The following is a 19,006-nucleotide window of genomic DNA, read 5'->3' as shown; positions in this document are numbered from 1 at the left end:
ATCGTGACCTGGCTGAAGTCGGACGCTTAACCGACTGCGCCACCCAGGCGCCCCTAAAATTTTAAATAAGTGTGAGAAGAGAAATGCTTGTTACCCCACAGGACAAAGTAGAACTTTGTACAACAGATTTTCTGACTGCAAAGCCTAGAGACAGTTTCACCTTCAAGAGTCAGGATGTCTGTCTACCCAGCCCTGTGAAAGCAATCACTGGAACGCATCCAGAAGATGTGCCTGGACAGAATCCCTAACACCTCAGACTTGACTTGCCCACTGCTTGCTTGCTTCCAAAGGCTTCTAACCAGAGTTCAAGAACAATCCAGTGTGTCCACCCTGAGCCCACTGCCAGCCACAGCCCTTAACTTGCTCTCATGTCCTGTCTGGAAGAGGCTGACCTCCTATATGGTGACCAACAGTCAACTGGGCCCTGGAGTGTGGCTCTGGTGGAGGGACTCACTATAGGACATCCCCTGATTTCACAGGACACGAGACAGAACCTTTGAAGTTCTAGCTTAATTTTACACTTAGAAAAGAATGGCCTGAAGGACCCGGTGACAGGAGCAAAGACAGACCACGAGGGTCCAATGGAAAACATATCAGACTGGCTGTGAGGCAGGTCAGTAACAAGGATGACCTATTAACAAGTAGGCCTAACTTATACATTGATGTGGTTGCATTCTGTCCTGAGAAGTCTGCTCCGGAGGACAGGCACTTGCTTTCTCAATGCTGGGGCCACTCAGACACTTACTCTCTCCCTGACTGCCACACCAAATTCTTAATTAAAAAACAGCATTCTCCTGGTTTATTATCTACCTCACTCACATTCATTGCCAACTGCCCTTTACTTTTAAAATAATCCAATTTGCCCTCAAAGGATGAAGATGTGTAGCTACGAAGAAAAGGTCACAGCAAGAATGTGTGACAATCTTTGTGAGGAATTCCAAAGGAAAAGTCCCCTGAGTGTCGTCTCACTGTATTTTATCAGAAAATATTTAGAACAGGGGCGCCTGGGTGGCGCAGTCAGTTAAGCGTCCGACTTCAGCCAGGTCACAATCTTGCGGTCCGTGAGTTCGAGCCCGCGTCAGGCTGTGGGCTGATGGCTCAGAGCCTGGAGCCTGTTTCCGATTCTGTGTCTCCCTCTCTCTCTGCCCCTCCCCCGTTCATGCTCTGTCTCTCTCTGTCCCAAATAAATAAATAAACGTTGAAAAAAAAAAAAAGAAAAAAAAAAAGAAAATATTTAGAACATACACAAAAGTAGAGAGTTGCGCTATGTATTGACTACCTCAGTTTAATAAATGTCGATCTTTGGTCATATTTGCTTCCAGAGTTTTTGAAAGGAAGTATGTTACAGCTACACATTGAAGCCCTCTTTTGTGCCCGCCCTCGATCCCATTCTCTACCTCAAAGACAGCTACGCCACCGAAGCTGGAGCCAAACTGCCCTCCCAGGTTTTCATATAACACATATTTCCATAAATTTCTAAAATTGTTTATCTTGCTCTAAATATTATACATGGCGTTCTCTTATACACAGTCTTCAACATGACACCGCTCCCTCATTACCAGTATGCATTTTAACTGCTTCCTTTTCCCTAGCTACAATCTTCAGAAAGTGCTCATTTCAAGTGCCATATGGTATTTCATCATATGGTGATTCCATGATTTGTCAAGCTGGAAGTTTCGGCGCCCTTCATTTGTTTACTGATATGAACAGCATGGTGATGTAGTGTTCTCTACTTGTCTCCTTGTGCTCATGAAGGAACATCTCCCAGATACACCCAGAAGCAGATCTGTTAGACTACCTTCAGTTTTCTGGAAAGCTGCACAAATGTTTTTCATTTTTTTAAACTTTATAATTTATTTCAAGAGAGAGCACACACGTGTGTGTGCACGGGAGTGCAGGGGAGGGTCAGAGAGGGGAGAGAGGGGAGAGAGGGGAGAGAGGGGAGAGAATTCCAAGTAGGCTCCTCACTATCAGCCTAGAGCCTTATGTGGGGGGTTGGTCCCGTGAGATCATGACCTGAGCCAAAATCAAGAGTTGGACACTTAACCGACTGAGCCACCCAGGCTCCCTCCCCAAATCCTTTTCTAAATGGTGGTAACAATTTACACTCCCATAAGCACTGCATGAGAGTGGCTACTGCTTCTCAGCCTAATACAAATCATATAATTGGAGTTTAATTTTTGATAAATGGGTGTTGAAACCTTCCTTTAATATTTACACCGTTCACATCTCAATGTGATGAGGAATCTGAGCTTTTGAATCAGAATCATGGCTTTGAATTCTGGCTCTACCATTTGTTGCTCATGCGACGTTAGTAAAGTTCCTTGGCCTCACTAAACTTTGGTTTTCTGGCATGTAGCATACATGGTGGGTATAAAAATAGCATCTTCCTCAGAGGCATTATTATGGTTATATAATGTACTTAAAGCAACTAATACAATATCCCTGGCACAAAGCAAGTTCTCAATTAATGTCAGTTGCTATCATCATCAAAAAAGTCTCTAAGTAAAAGCCTGTCCTTCAGGTATAAGCCCATTTTACAGGTGGTAAAACAGAGTCTGAAAACTTAACTGGACTGACCCTCTAGAATCAGTGATTTACTAAAGCACAGCCAGGAATCAGGTGACTCCAAGCTCCCCCATCTACCACTAGACCACACTGATTCACATATCCCTCTGTAATCATGCCGCACAACAGAGAATAAATCAAGAGTGAGTACAAACCCACTGAGCAAACAAGAGCCTCCAAGTGCTGAGGCAGTGATCAGAGTTTGGTAGAATCACAGTTTCAGCTTTGAAAAGAGAAGTACTTTGTGTTCAAGGACATGGATGAGACTACCAAATTAAGTTTTACAAGGCTAGCTGCTTACTATTCATCAGCCACAATCTTAATTAGACAGTCACACAGAAAGAGGAAGACCTATAACCGCCACAGCTGTAGAATGTTTCCCACAGGAGGGACCCCAGGGTTCCTTCTTTGCTTGGGTTACCAGTATGGCAACACTAGCCTCTGCAGACCCTGGCCTGAACAGTCAGCTGTACCCAGTCTAGCCACCTTGCAGCAGCACCCCACCACTCCTCCGCCCAGGGTCTTCCATTAGCATCCAATCAAGTGTCGAAGTGCCTATGGCATCCCCTATTTCCTGCCCTGAGAGCTGTTCTAACAATTTGGCCAAACTGTTGTTGTAAAGTGGTCTAGCTCCACAGCTTACAGGTCAGGTGACAAGAGGTGAGGGGGCTAGCAGTCTTCCGCTTGCATTTGCAAGGCTGCTCCAAGTCCCAAAGGCTTTGACTAGCTGCTTGGTCTCCATTTCCATGAGAACCAACAGGTGACCGCTAATTGTGCCTTCCCAGATCCAGGCTGCTTGGCCTACCTGGCAAGGGCAAAATCTGGCACAAAAGGAAGGCTATCAGAATTCTCCAAGGTGGGAGAACTTCAAGTGATGCAACCCACAAGAAAAGGACACCCTTGGAACACAGAAGAGAAATGTTCTGGATCAGGTGCCCGGGTGGCTCGGCTGGTTAAGCATCAACCCTTGATTTCGGCTCAGGTTATGATCTCACGGTTTGAGTCCGAGCCCCACATTGGGCTCCCTGCTGACAGGGCAGAGCCTCCCTGCTGACAGGGCAGAGCCTCTCTCCCTCCCTCCCTCTCTCCCTCTCAGAATAAATAAACTTAAAAAAAGAAAGGGTTCTGAATCAAAACACAGAAGATCCCCACTGCAGGGAGGGATCTTACCCCAGAATCACAGCTGAAGAATGCAGAGCTAGTCAGTATGAGCTCTCCCTTCTGATAAAACTCAACAAACAGACAAAACCACCACAAAACTTAGGGTGTAGTGGGGTGAAAGCAGGAGCTGGTACAATACAGAAATAGGTTACTGGTCGAGAACTACAGCATCTAGAGATGCAAAGAGGCTGTGTGCCAAGGGACCCCATGGCAGAGGCAAAGGCAGTGTGAGAAAACACCCTCAGAGCTGACTGCTTGTTCCGAGCATCTGCCTCATTCTGAGAGACAATGAAAAAAAACATCTTCAAGTTTCAGAACAGAAACGGAAATGCCCCTTGAAAACAAGAAACAAGCCCCCTCACCACATCCACAACTGTGCTTAGGGCCAAACAGAAGTACCCTGAAGTAGGTGGGAGAGGGAGATGAAGGGAAGGTCAGAGCTGGGGGTGGGGGCGGGGAGGCCCGAACACAGCAGGCAGGATCAGAACACCAGGACCTGAGCGGCCAGCCTGCAGGGCCAGGGCCTCCAGATCATATGAACAGAGTTTTACAACAACAGAAATCATCAAATACAAAAACTACGGTCACCCCCGTTTGGAATTATCCGCCACACTGCATATAGGTTCCCAAAGGTCTCTGAGCAGAAGCTAGAGGCTGTTTACCTGTACATGCTCCTGATTTCTTGCCATCCAGATGTGACACGAGTCAGAGGTGGGAGAGTTAAGAAGGGTGGTGTGCCCCTATCAGCCTCCACAGCAGACTGGCCACACATTTTTCTGACCCTAGCTCTCCTGGCCTCTTGGGTTTTGAGAACTCCTTGAGGTGTCCATCCCATCCTCCATCTGCTCAGCCTCGCAGTCTCCACATTCCAGACCCACTGGGCTTTGTTTCTGCCACTCTCCTCCCCTTCTACCCCTTCAGAGGAGCAGGGTGTCCCTGATCTTTTTTAACCTCTTCTTCTGGCCCTGGCCTGTGCAGAAGCATTGTGGTCCTGGGGCAACCATGTTCCAGACCGCACTGTGGGGAAATGGGGGCGTTCTCAAGCATGACGTCATGGCACCCGGGCAGCACCCCGACGGTCTTCCTGCTGGGCCTGTGTCCCCACAGCCGGCCTGTCGCCCTCAGCTGAACAAAGGAAGGCCAGCAGACAGGGGAGAGTGGGGCCCACGGAGAGGGAAGAGGACAACCACGGGGGCTCCCTGGTCTCATGGTGATGCCGGTAGAGAGTTCCTCCCTATCTTCAGCAGCACTTTTCCTTGAACTACACCTCTGTGTGCATGAGGGAGAAGAGAAAGGAAGCAAGGTCATGGAGCTGAGGATGGGGTAACTTTTTTTTTTTTGAGATTTTGTTTTATGTGACAGTTAAAGTGACACAACTAACGTGCCCAGTGGCACACATCCCATGTTGCCTGTGCCCGGAGCCATGTGTCCCACCATCTGTGCTCCTCACCTGGCCCCGGTCATGACCCCACACCTGAGAGTCATCAAAGACAAAACGTGGAGATGTTTTGATAAGGCCACACTCTTAGATCAGAGCGCCCTTTGAGACCCATCTTGGAGAGGGCTTCTGATCCAGAAGAGAAACATTCTCTGGGAGACTTTATTGTCAGGGACGATACACCCTAAGAGGCAAGGTACCAGTATTCTACTAACAGTGTTTTCCCCTCCTCTTGAACATAAGATTATATATTCTCTGTAACAAATGTGTAAATTAAAAAAGCAAAAAACACCATAAGCAGAAAATATCACTTGTAACCCCAACTACTGCTTACAATTTAACATGTGTCCTTTGCATGTACTTCTAAGAAGTAAGGGTTAAAGACACATACATATGCATGGGCTTTGGGGTCATGCAGGCCAGAGAGAATCCTAGCTCTGACACTAACAATTGTGACATAAGATTCTTTTTTTAATTAAAAAAAATTTTTTTTTAATCTTTATTTATTTTTGACAGAGAGACAGACAGAGCATGAGCAGGGAAGGGGCAGAGAGAGAGGGAGACACAGAATCCGAAGCAGGCTCCAGGCTCCGAGTTGTCAGCACAGAGCCCAACGCAGGGCTCAAACTCACAGACTATGAGATCATGACCTGAGCTGAAGTCAGACACTCAACCGACGGAGCCACCCAGGCGTCCCAGTGTGACATACAATTTAAGCCTTATACTGAACTTATTTGCAAAAAGGAGAGTTACACCACCTTCCCCATAGGTTTGTGAGGACTCAGAGCTGACACACGACATAGCCTAGACACAGAAGCACTTGCTGAGTGACAGTAGACATCATTAGGGAAGTTTCTCATCCATTCAGATTCTTAGTTTCCTGTTGCTACTGTAACCAATTACTATGAAATTAGTGGCTTTAAACAACACACGTTTACTACCTTACAGTTCTAGTGGTCATGAGTCTGAAATGGTTTCACTAGGCCAAAATCCAGGTGTCAGTAGGTCTGGGCTCCTTCCAGAACCTCTAAAGGAGAGTCCCCTCCTCTCCTCTCCCAGCTTCTACTGGCTGCTGGCATTTCTTGGCCTGAGGTCCCTTCTTCCATCTTCAAAGCCAGCAGCCTCGCTCTTCAAATTGCTCTCTGACCCTCTGCTTTCCTTATCACATCTCTCTCTTCCCACTTCCCATCTTCCTGCGTCCTGTTATAAAAGCTCCTTTTGATTATATTAGGGCCACTTGGTGATCCAGGATGACACTTCTTTCTCAAGATTCTTAATCACATATACCAAGTCACTTTTATCCTGTAAGGTAACCTATTTGCAAATTCTGGGGATTAAGATGCAGACATGGTTAGTGGGGTGCACGTTCTATTCAGCCTACCAGATGTTTTTACTGTATTAAGCTCTTTGAGGATGGTAAAGTAGATTTGTTGGAAATATTTTCTCTAGTTTATCTAAATTCTTTCCACAAAAGTAACACGTTTGTTGTCAAATCCTATCGATCTAGTCTTTTGTTATTTCTCCCACTAATTTTAAGCCTAGAAATTCCTTCCATATCCAGTCAGTTTAGTACTCGTGTGTGTGTGCATGCATCTGCACGTATTTTATGCATTGTTACAAATACAAACACCACAGGGATGGGGAAAGTAAGAGTAAATTCTGCTTCTTATAGGAAACCACTTAATAGCTTAGGATCCACTGTCCAGGAGCCTATGCTCTTCAATCACACACACATGTGCATCCCCATCTGTTTGTGGGGCCAATTTGTACACCTCTGTCTACAGACCACCTGGGATTTTCCTCAATGAATGCTGTACACCTAAGGATTCCTCCTCTCATTTGTTTCCTAAGAATGATTAACCAAAGCATCACTTAGGTAATATGTGCTATTTTTCTATGAAAGCACGTTCAGCGGGCTATTCCTGTTTTTCCCCCTGGTTACTCACACCTGGCGATCATCCACCTGTCGCTTCTACCCCATGTCTGCAGGTACCACTGGGCACCTGGTGGCAGTTGCACAAACTACAGAAATAGCACTTTGGCAAAATTAACCAGCGTCCAGAGAACTCACTTTGTAACCCAAGCACATGAAGTGACAACCATCACATTTCTAGTTTTATGGCTAAGGGAAAAAGAAATGGTTGCACCTGACAAGTCAATGATTCTGCCTATCATCTGTCACAGCAATCAGGGCACCCAGCAGGCATGCATGGTGTGAACTTGTCTGTTACTCACTTTGACACCTCCACAGCTTTGCCTGATGCTTAGTGCACACAAAACACACTCAAGATACTTACGTTGAATAAATGGGTTAAACAAGTCCAGCAGAGCCCCATAGAAGAGAAAATAACTGGACACTATTTGAAAGGCCTCCTGATGCCACATGGTTGCTATGTGATCGCCACTCCGCTCACTAGGAAGAGCTCTGCAATCTTGAATTCCTTTATTAACAATCATTTCTCAAGGACCCGTTGTGAAACGAATTTAGATGCAGTGCAAAAAGCTAACAAAATAAACCAAACCTCAAAGTGTCACCAAGTCAACAAAGGAGAGTGCACCCCTGCAGCTCCAAGGGCAGGCCTCACTTCTGTGCTTTCTGTGGGGACACTCCAGCCAGGTTGGCAGTGTCATCTCTGGAAGCAGTGACGTTAACTCTGAGTGAAACCAGATCATCCCAGCTAAGAAGCATCTGTACGCGTTTCTAACGGCGACTGCACCATAGGCTTTCTGAGGGCACAGAATGGACTAGACACAGCCAAGCATTCATCAACGGGAGCAGAATAAGCCAGCTCCAACATGGCAGGTGGGTCTCATTTGGCGTGAGGACAGCGGCAGACTCGTGCGGATGTCAATCAGTAATTACTCAGCTGCGGCACTTCTCACCATCACTGGAGAAGACAGAGCATCTCAGCCAGCACTTGCTGTCAGGCAGCGGATTATAACCATCAGATCCCAACCAGTCCCACTAAGAGAACGGAACCCACAGTCTGGTTGGAGCCAGACACAGACGACTGTCCGAATAGGCGTGACATCACCTAGAGCAGCCCCAAACATGTTTCCAATCTCTTTATTAGAGACAGGTAAACTCCTTTCCAATTATCACCACCCCCCTTTGATGTACTTAAAACTGCATGTGAAATTTATCACTTGTCTCTGGGCCTGGGGTCACTGGGGCTCTGCCAACCTGACAGAAGCCACGGGCCGGAAGGAAAAGGGACCCTTCCCACATCATTGGAGCACCGCGTGAAAACATGGTTTTCAAGAAAAAGCAGGAATAGAGGGTACAAGGGCCAGTCAGGCAAACATGTTAACAGCCATTTCTGCCCCTGCGATGTTTGCTGGCAGTTGAAAAGAATGAATGTTCATTTCTCAAGCTCCTTTGATCACAATACTCTCAAAAATCTTTGGCAGCTTCCTAGTGCCTATTTCCAAATGCCACTGTCTGGCCTTCAAGGTCCCTTGTCTGACCCCTCCTCCCTTTCCAGCTCCCTCTGCTCCTCCATGTGTGGGTCAAACTGGTCATGTCACAGCTGTTTTTTCCTGCATATGTCACTCCCTCCAGGGAGAAGGCCATTTTCCCCTCTAGATGTTGAAATATTATCCCTCAAGAGCAAAGTCTCATTCCTGAGACCCCCGCCCCAAGCAGCTCAGGCAAAATTACACACCACTCCGTTCAATTCTGTTTCCACCACTCACCTGGCACCTGTCACCTTCTACAGCGGCCACACCCAAACGTGGACCACTGTCCTACTATGGGTATACCTATCGGTGATATACATGAACTAATCCTGTTCTTCATTCCCATCTCCCTCGCCCTCCCCCAGGACCCAGTGCCAGGTCTTAGAAGCAGCACTGAATGGACGACTCACCCTCCTTCCTGGTATCAGGCTCTCATAACACGCTGCGGACAGGCGACAAACTCCATTCCCAGGAGGACAGACAGGTGAGACACGAGGGAAGCAGGCTGGGTGAACGTGATGGAGCAGGGGTGTCCGTGACAAACGGGACAGGCGTGCCCTGCTTACTACTGGGCATGTGCTTCTCAACACCAGCATTCATTGCCAGATGGGAATGTGGACCCCATGTTGCTAGACAATTTTTTAAGAAAATCCAAAAATCTGGATTTTTAAATGAAATATTTTGATGTGAAAGGGCTATTTCCCAACGCTAATAAAAAAAAAAATCTGTGGGGTAGCCTGGGTGGCTCAGTCGGTTGAGCATCCGACTTCAGCTCAGGCCATGATCTCGTGGTCTGTGAGTTCGAGCCCCACGTAGGGCTCTGTGCTGACAGCTCAGGGCCTGGAGCCTGCTTAGGATTCTGTGTCTCCCTCTCTCTCTGCCCCTACCCTACTCATGCTCTGTCTCTGCCTCTCTCAAAAATAAATAAACATTAAATTTTTTTTTTAAAAAATCTGTGGGTAAATAGAAGCATGTCTAGGGCTCCAGGTTTCAACGGGTCCAGTGATCTAGAACCTCTACTGATTTTCTTTCCAACTACTTATTAAGGGTGTCATCTTGCATGTCACATGGACAATAAAACAGTCTTTGCCCTCAGAAAGCTTGAACCTTAGTTCTGAACACATAACATGTCTGTGTAGTAACAGGAACAGGAAATGGCAGCATGTGTTAATAGCATGGAAACAGGACTTTAGACTTTTTGAAGTGAGAAAGGTTGTCCTGGGCCAGAGGTCACCCTGACAGGCTCCTTTCTTACTAAAAGAAGCTCTTATTAGACCCCTTCTAGCACCCAGGAAGTCTGGTATCTCAGACTACAGGTGACAGAACCCATCTCTTTCATTTTCACTTCCTATTTCTTGGGCCATGGCAGCCCAAACCAATTAGAAGTGACATCAAATATTGAGAACTTACTGAATACTATGTACTAAAGCACTTTATTTCATGGATTAATGAAATATGGGCATTTGGATCATTCAATCCTCATAGCACCTTATGAGGGACTTATCACCATCGTCGCTTTGCCCTCAAGGGAAGACAGGAGAGGGCACTAAGTAATCTGCTCAACACAGACCACCTGGGAAGTCAGGACCTGAACCCAAGGCCACAGATACTGAGTCCTGTGGTCTTCAAACCACACTATGCTGCCTTCCGTAAACCGAGGTGGGAAGAAGGGGAAGGAGAGTCATGTGAGAAGAGGAAGGCGCATCACCAAATGCCGTGTGAGCTGGAGGCACAGCACAGGTCTAAGGAGGAAAGTGGGGGCTGCTGGCTGCACCGTGAGCCGATACAGGTTCAGACCCAAGGGAAGTAGGGGCACTGTGGGTTTCCTTGTTCATAATATGTGTACATCTGACTTACAACGGGTCTCTTACCATACAGAAATGGTATCACCCAGAGAAGGTGATTCAATTTGTTTGTGTCTCTGCTGGTGTAATTATTTGAACATAAAGGGTTTTGGCATCTTCTTCCACCTTCCCCTGCCGTTCAGTATCTAACACCTAGTAGGTGCTCAGGTATTATAAAATAAATATTAAAGTATTTAATACTTAAATTCTTTTAAAAATTAAAATATATTCAAAATATTATAATAAAAAACCTCAGAGAACTCCTAGGTTTCTTGAGAGGAATTAGGAACTAAAACTGTATCCCTGCTGACCCTTTAGAAACGTACATACATGACAAAATTATTTCTGAAGAAAGCAACTCGACAATTGGTGTAAGATTCAGGAGAGAGGTGACACTGGCTTGGGTTGGTAGGACGACACAGGTGGAGGTAAATACGGTCAGGTTTTAGTTTCTGAGCTCACAAGTGTTCGCTGTTACACAGAAATACAAGTGATGCAAGAGGGCCCTGTGTGGACCAGTAAAGAGGACGACATGAACTATGATTGGCCCTATTCTGTGTACCCAGGGCTGAAAGTAAATAATAAACGAAACCACACAACATGCAGAACAGACGATCTGTAACACAGACTGTAGTAAAAATAAATTGCCAAGTTTCAAAGCCACCATGTGTACGGCTTATGCAAAGGATCCTTCACCTGGAGTTCACACACCTTGGTCAGCATCTGCCAAATCCCCTGAAACTGGACACAAATTGAACATGTGTGTATTTCCTCTGGGAGGAAGGTTTGCAGCTTTCAGACTCCTGAAAGGATTCATTATCTAACACGAGTCACAAACAGGCTACGGGTTAAGCAGGGAAGCCCCAGCCTGGCAGCAGGGATTGCAACCATGGAGCACAAAGGAGTCTCAGGGCCACAGCAGGGGAAGAGGGGGAAGCTGCTGGAGACCCTCATGGATGAGATCATTACTCCCCAAAGGTGCAGACTTCCTGAAGAAAATGATAAATGGTACAGAGAAGGATGCGACAGCTTGCCAATGCTGATCCCACCCTCTCTTCTCCTCATCTGCTTTTTTACACAGGAACAACCATTAAAACTTCCTGAACTTTCTGAGGACAGTCCTGAAAGCGAAGGGAGGTATTTTCCTGGCTTCTTCCAGGTGAAGGTCATTGATTTTCAAAGATAAAGTGGACATGGATTGTAACAACATTTGTGATGATGCCCAACAGGATTTTTATATTTTAGGCAATGTATAAGGCACTAGAATAAAGACCCCTAACGGGGAAAAAGGGTACCTCCCAAGCTCGAGTGAAAAGAAATTTGCAATGACAAACTGACCCAGTGAACAAATTTTAATGTGAAATATGGGAAGTGGAGAAAGACGCTTAGGTGAAACTTAAAACCTAGCTACAGGGGCGCCTGGGTGGCGCAGTCGGTTAAGCGTCCGACTTCAGCCAGGTCACGATCTCGCGGTCCATGAGTTCGAGCCCCGCGTCAGGCTCTGGGCTGATGGCTCGGAGCCTAGAGCCTGTTTCCGATTCTGTGTCTCCCTCTCTCTCTGCCCCTCCCCCGTTCTTGCTCTGTCTCTCTCTGTCCCAAAAATAAATAAAAACGTTGAAAAAAAAATTAAAAAAAAAAAAAAAACCTAGCTACAGAGGAAGGAAGGAAGATAGAATAACAGGGGATTCAAACCCAATAGGAAAGAATAAAAGGGAGCTGGAATGCCATCATAAATGCATGGACTATGGGTAATAAACACCATGAACCTGAATATATGAAGGAAAGGTGATCTCATACAAATATAGCCTTGGTGGAAGCAACAGAATAGGAAGGGGCATCTTGTTCAAAGAAAGCCATCCAGAGAAGCGCATAGGAAAACAGCCGTGTGTCAAGATGACAACTTCACAGTGGAACCACTTGTTGCTGTAAGAATACATCACTGCCTACATGTCCACAGATCCACTCCCCACTAGAACACTGTACAAAGGAGGGGCTAATAGGGTTCCTTCCAACACTAACACTTACTGGTTCAACTTAGAGAAATGTTCTACCATCTTCAACTTCCCAGCCCACTTAAGTTTAGACGTTGGGTCTATAAAGCAGACTGAGCTGACACAGAAAGCCCCTTACTTATTTCAAATATACAGTAATTTTAGATAAAACTTAAGAAAAAAAATCTATCCATCTTCATCAGCAAGAGGGTCAATTCCCAGAAACAAAGCAGAATTTCAAAGACAGAGCAATGAAGGGGTGTGAAGCTAGACAGCACCCCCAGAACTATCTGGATGTGTCAGATGTGTCCAGGAGTGAGGTATGAAGACCTCTTAGCTGGCGGGGAACTAGCGCTGTCCTCCATAAACCCAGGAGAGGGAGATGACTTTTATCAGGTTCAATCTTTAAATATATTTGCATTTCTTCAACACAAACCAACTTGACCATGCAGTTGATGGGAGGCTAATTTTCTGCACTGGGTCATTGACAGGTCATCTGGAGTATGGCAGGTTGAGATCAAACATTTCAATTCTCATTTTAACCACTACACATGGGAAAAGCTTCTGATCTATCCCTCCAAAATTCATCTTCCGTTACATATGCTCAGATCTAGAGTTAGAAATGACTGGCCCACTGCAATCTAGCGTCCCACGCCCCTCCATAAATCAAGAGCTCCAAGTTAGGTGAAACTGCATCTGTGGCTCCTTGCTGGTGACTTACAAAATCCAAGAACCGATTAGCTTTTGTTTTTCTCCCCAGTTATGAGTGTTGTTAAACAGACGTCTTCTATTTCAGAGTTGATGCTTTTGACATTCTCCTTTTTTTGAACTTTTATTAAAATTTGAAAAAAAAATATTTCAACTCCATTCTGGATCATACTTCAACATTTTTAGGTGCTCCTTCACTTCAAAGTGAGTAATTTAATTATGCAGGAAGGTTAGTTTAATAGAGGTTCATTAATGCCCAAGACACACATTCCTTTCTCTTTAAAAAGGGAAAGTCTTATTCTGCTAGAGGGACAGATTAAACCAACCAAGTTTTTACACTCAAGCTAACTGAGACCAGGGGAGCCAGGAATGAAGTGGTTTCCTGACGGGCCATCCAAGCAAAATGACATCAGACAGGCTACACTCACAGCAGCCAGGAAAGAGGTGACAGGGGCAAGGAATGGACTCCCCCCGCCCCAACACACATACACCCTGTTCTCTTCATCTTTGCACTCTTTCCTGCCCAATCCTTACTGGCTGCCAACACAACCAATTAAACAGCAAACTTTTCTTGCACCAAAACAAGCTTTCCTTCTTCCCTGACCCTGTACAACCTCTATCCTCCATTACTAATATCCCCCATTTACTGAAGCCACCAAACATCTGCTGTCTGCCTTCCTTGCCTTGGACACCTCTGAACAAATTGAGATGAATAGAACTCAATGTTCAGCTCTGCAAGAGGGGGGAAAAAGGGGAGAGCTGGAGAAGAAATTTAAAAAATAAAGCAACCTCTCTCTTCCACCTGAAAGCACAGGGAGCTTCAGGAAGAAATGACTTCTTACTTAAAAAAAAAAAAAAAGAAAAGAAAAAGGATTCGTCTAGTCCAAGCAGCCATTTTTTCAATCAAGATTTGCCCAAATGAATTCTCCAGGACTCATAACCTACAGTGGAGAGTTCCGTCATTCAGAGTTTACCTTGAAAGGTGTTCTGCAGCCACCATCAATTTCCAATCTTTATTGACAATGTACACACAGAACTGGTCCACAGATTCATCTCTATCGTTCCTTTTTTTGGTCATGTTCACTTATTAATAGTCATTCAGATGTATCTACAGTGTCTGTGGTGGAGACACACAAACACACATGACTTGTCCACCTGGCCCGCAGTACGCCCTCATATACACCGAGTGCTGCCGTGTAAGGCTGGGGACAAAACTTAAGGCAAAGACCAGAAAACTACCCTCCTTTCCTAGAGAGATGAGACTTCAGGACTTCTGTCCCCATTGCCCCCCACCCCAAATACCCTCCATTTCCCATACCCCCAGTCCCAGTTCAGACAAAAATTGGCCATTTTTGCACTTTTTCTAGTAGCATAGAAGCTCCAGACTAACTATATGGAGCCCATGAAAGAACAATGACTTAACATCCTTAACCCTGTTTTTCTCACCCACACCAACAACGCCTGCTCACTGCCAACTTTAAACGGGACCTTAAATGATGCCCGATCTGGAGAAATAGTATTTGTGACTGCTGGCTACTCGTAACACATATACAATTTCCTCTCTTCCCTTTCAGAATTTCTGAGCCACCAAGACAGGCGATCTTCTGGTGGCCAACCCCCTTTGCATCTGCACAGAGAAGCCCGCACTCAGGACCAGAGGCTGAGGTCCTATGTTCCAGCTGGGGCCTCACTCTTCCACGCCCATGGATCTGCCCAGGGGCTCTCAGCTGTGTGTACCTGGGGCCTGAGACAGAGATTAGCTTCTCAGGTTCCTACCTTGTCAGGGCTGCTATTCTCCTCGCCTGGCGTGGAGTGGAGTCTTCACCAACCCAGAGGTGTGGGTGTGGTGGCGGCACAGTCCAGGGATTGGCCTTGCTGCCCGCCCGTGCAGTAGCCTTTTAATGAACTCAGTGACTCAGCAGAGTCCCCTTCCCCCCCACTGGCCTCCCACCTCACTCCACTCAATTGCAGTGATGCCCATGTGACAGCGCGTTGTCTCCACCGAGACTAATCCCATATCAATAAGAGCTTTCAGCACGACCCAGACCAGATTACTCTGTCTCACAACCACTTTGCTGACCTTCCCCGGGGGCCAGAGAATACTCCCCCAGCGCGTACTATTTACAGAAGAGTCGACATAAGCCGGATCGCTTGGTGTGATGATTTCACTTCCAAAGTTTGTGGCTTTAACAAAGCAACTCGGCAACCAATATTCAACCACACAACCAGGCACTGTGCAAGCCACCAGGATGAGAAAACTATGTCGGGTTTCACACAGAGGCAGTGATAAAAATTGTTCTTGGGCTCCATAAAAGAGTACATACATCACCACTACCACCAGATCAAAAGATTACGTAATAAAAGCTGCATATGAAATGGCAGGTTAAGAGGGGCTCAAAACCACCAGATGTCTGGGCTTTGCTATTAGATTTCTTTGACAATAGACCCAAGGCAAGGCAACATGGCATTTTATTCTCAGATTAATCTAGACTAAGTACGATGCATTTTTGTTAAAGAATGCTAAAACAATTAATAAGATTTTTCATATCCAAACTAGTCTAAAGCACTCCTTAACCAGAGGTAAATGAAACTAAACTTGAGAGAAAGTGCCAGGGAACCAAACTGAGTACAGATCAATCTTCTCTACTTTCTCATCTTTCTCCAGCAATTTTTATCCTGTTCTTAAAATATGATGGCTGGCACAGGGGAACACTGGTCTCTCTCTACAGCCTTTTTCAGCAGATAAGATAAATAAGAGGGATGAGTACACAGCCTACGAACTGTCAGGGAGATCTCTGGGTGTTCCCAGAGAACCATTAACATACGTGCCTGGAGAGGCAGTCTTGAGATTTTGTAAGAACAGTTTAATCAGCATTACGCGTAAGAACAAGAATGCGAGGCCATATATAAAGTCGTCACAAAGGATTTTTCCAGCACTCGATGTTAAGTTACGAAGCTGGCTTGGCAGATGAAGCTCTTTGCACACAGAGCTCTCTCCCTCAAAAAAGCTCTACTTATTGATCTTGAACACAAACGTTTTTAGCTCTAAAACTGTGATGATAGCAATTCAAAATTCAACCTCTTTTCCTCAGACACAAAGATTAAAAAAAAATGCACCAAATAAAAATTTACTTTGACTATTGAAATACCTGAAGCTTATATTCCAGTCTCTATTCCAACCAGTGGGGCGGCTCTGAGGGGTGCTGGGGCAAACACTACAGAGGAGAAAGCCTGGGGGGAGAGCCGCTCTCCCCAGGCAGGAAAACAGAAGGGGAGAGCAGAGATGCCAAGAAACCAGGAGAAATTAAGGGGAGATTCATTCCAAAGGGGTTTGCTTTCTGTCTGACAATTACTACCAGAAGGGAAGCTAATTCCAACGACTTTCTGATCACAATGCTTTCTGCACTTTGTCAGATATTAGACCTCGGATTCAAGGTGGATTAATTTGGAAACTTAAATTGAATCCATTTTGAAGTCTTAATTTTATATGCACCAACAGATAAATGCAAACAGGTAATGATAGATCCACAAATACTTGGTGGGAAAGTGGAAATGTCCCTAACTTTCCCCTAAACACATGACAAGGCTGACGCAGGCAGTCGAGGCTGACGCAGGCAGTCGAGGCTGACGCAGGCAGTCGAGGCTGACGCAGGCAGTCGAGGCTGACGCAGGCAGTCGAGGCTGACGCAGGCAGTCGAGGCTGACGCAGGCAGTCGAGGCTGACGCAGGCAGTCGAGGCTGACGCAGGCAGTCGAGGCTGACGCAGGCAGTCGGGGGCTAGCGTATGGTTTTACAGACAAAGCAGCAGGGGTTTCCATCACAAGGTTGCTGCCCACTGTTGGTTAAGGAGGCAGGCAATCCAAGTGCTGATCTTGGTCTTTCTCCTTCTTTCTCCTTTCTCCTAGCATTTTCCTCAATGAGTCCCTAAAACATGATGTGTTTTATGCTGGCGAGATGGAGGCGCTGCCTGAAGCTTTTACATTAAGTGCTGAAATGGAAATCAACTGATAGAGTGCAAAGAGTCAGAAGAGGGGGGTTGGAGACAGAAGAGTCAACAGCCACAGGCTTGTGCGCAAGGAGTATGACTTTTGAGACTTCATTTCCTCAGCTATAATGAGGACATTACCTGCCCTGCTTGCTTCCTTCATAGGACTGACCTGGAGCCTCTATGGGTCAAGTCCATGAACATGGCTTTGTATCATCGAGAAAGGGCCTCAACAGGATAAAGGAGACAAAGCCTGAGACCCAGCTTGCCATGTCTCTTGTGCACTTTTCTTCCCGTTTAGGCCATTTGTAAAGCGTGGATTGTCATTCCTGCTCTGTGTACCTGCCAGTGTCAACATGGAGCTTGAACAATGCACTTGAAAATGAATGTTACAAAACAAGATGCTATCACAGGGCACATTCTTATCAGTCCTAAAAACTCTACGTTTTTAAAATATAAGTAAATAGTTCTAAGATTGAAATAAAGTCTTAAAGAATATTTGTATATTGTACTCCAAGGGAAAAAAATGCACTTGCTTTAAATAAGGGAAATCTAATAGTTTCAAATTGATGGATTACGGGTGTGGGGGGTGGGGGTGGGGAATAAAACATTCTCCCAAGTACGACTACTGCATTAGAACTAAAGGTGTGAAGAGAAGCTCAGTTGACGTGGTACACAGACCAGCTGTGGAACCCAGCACTGTTCTACAAGACATTTGAGGGATACACAGGGATCCTGCTGTCCCAGCCTGTGAGGTTCTATCCAGCCCTTTTGCCAGCAGGGAGAAAGGCCAGATGCAGCACACAGACACCGTGTGCTGGCACCCAGCACAAACAACCACACAACTGGAGAACTCATTCAGTCCCGCAGGACTGCCCTAGACCCTCAAGTTTAGAATGACAGATACCACTGGAGCCTGGAGTCATTCAGTTCGAGTATCTCGTTTTACAGATAGGGAAACTGAGGCTTGGCAGCACAATGAAGGCACTTCCTTGGGAAAGGTAGCATCCCAGCTCCACTGAGCACCCTCCCCATCCGCTCCACTAACCTGGGATGCTTATTGTCACCTAGCTGTAACTGTACTGTTTGCCCACTTGCCAATATGTGTATACACACCAAAAGACCTTAAATTATCTTAAGGCATTTTCTCCTCCCAGCTTGATCAAAATCTTTGTTCCCTTATCCTTTGCTTAATTATTTTCTAAATATTTAAATATTTCAGGTGCTTTGGGGGCCTTGATGGCTCAGTCAGCTAAGCGTCCAACTTCTGCTTGGGTTATGATCTCACAGCTTGTGGGTTCGAGCCCCGCACTGACCCATGTACTAACAGCTTGGAGCCTGGAGCCCACTTCAAATTCTGTGTCTCCCCCTCTCTCTGTCCCTTCCCCACTCATGTGGGCTCTCTCTCTCAAAAATAAATAAACATTAAAAAATTAAAAAATATATTTCAGGTGCTTTCAGGAGCCCTAGAGCCTTGAATAGTTTTGAACTTATAAAATAGGTAAATTAGGTAATTAGTCTATGAATCCTTCCTATATAGCTCCTTGTGGTTTCCATAACTTTTTTCCTTTTTTTTTTCCCTCTTTTTAAAAAATATTTATTTTTACTTATTTTTGAGAGGGGGAGAGAGGCAGAGAGAGAAGGGAGAAAGAGAATCCCAAGCAGGCTCTGAGCACAGAGCCCAACATGGGGCTTGAACCCATAAACTGTGAGATCATGACCCAAGCCAAAATCAAGAGTCAGATGCTTAACCAACTGAGCCACCCCGGTGCCCCTCCATAAGCTTTTTTCTCACCTGACCCTCACAATAGCTCTGTGATGTAGGCAGGGCAAGGATTATTTCCCTAATTTA

General features: G+C 45.7%; 1 protein-coding gene and 1 long non-coding RNA gene across 5 annotated transcripts in view; both read right to left on the bottom strand.

Moving 5' to 3' along the window:
• Window positions 1-19,006, bottom strand: part of MCC (MCC regulator of Wnt signaling pathway) — a 433,554-nt gene that overhangs the window by 152,582 nt on the left and 261,966 nt on the right. Inside the window, exon 1 of one of the 4 annotated variants that reach the window (XM_086682309.1) lies at window positions 4,392-5,170. The exons of the other annotated variants lie outside the window; for them this stretch is intronic. Within the exon in view, the coding sequence (XP_086538435.1) occupies window positions 4,392-4,418 (27 nt within the window). The 5' untranslated portion in view covers window positions 4,419-5,170. Of the gene's footprint in view, window positions 1-4,391; window positions 5,171-19,006 lie in introns of those variants that run through there. 4 annotated transcript variants of the gene reach the window in all.
• On the bottom strand, window positions 9,577-16,800 carry LOC147584216 (uncharacterized). The gene is made up of 2 exons (XR_015242356.1): window positions 12,116-16,800; window positions 9,577-11,873 (listed from the first exon to the last, which is right to left on the bottom strand). It is a non-coding gene; the product is annotated as an uncharacterized LOC147584216 (long non-coding RNA).

Source organism: Puma concolor, chromosome A1 (assembly GCF_028749965.1).
Source record: "Puma concolor isolate L17-30 chromosome A1, mPumCon1.1.hap2, whole genome shotgun sequence".
Taxonomy (NCBI): Eukaryota; Metazoa; Chordata; class Mammalia; order Carnivora; family Felidae; genus Puma; species Puma concolor.
Note: the sequence above shows the minus strand (reverse complement) of the source record. Positions and strands in the feature narration are given on the sequence as shown.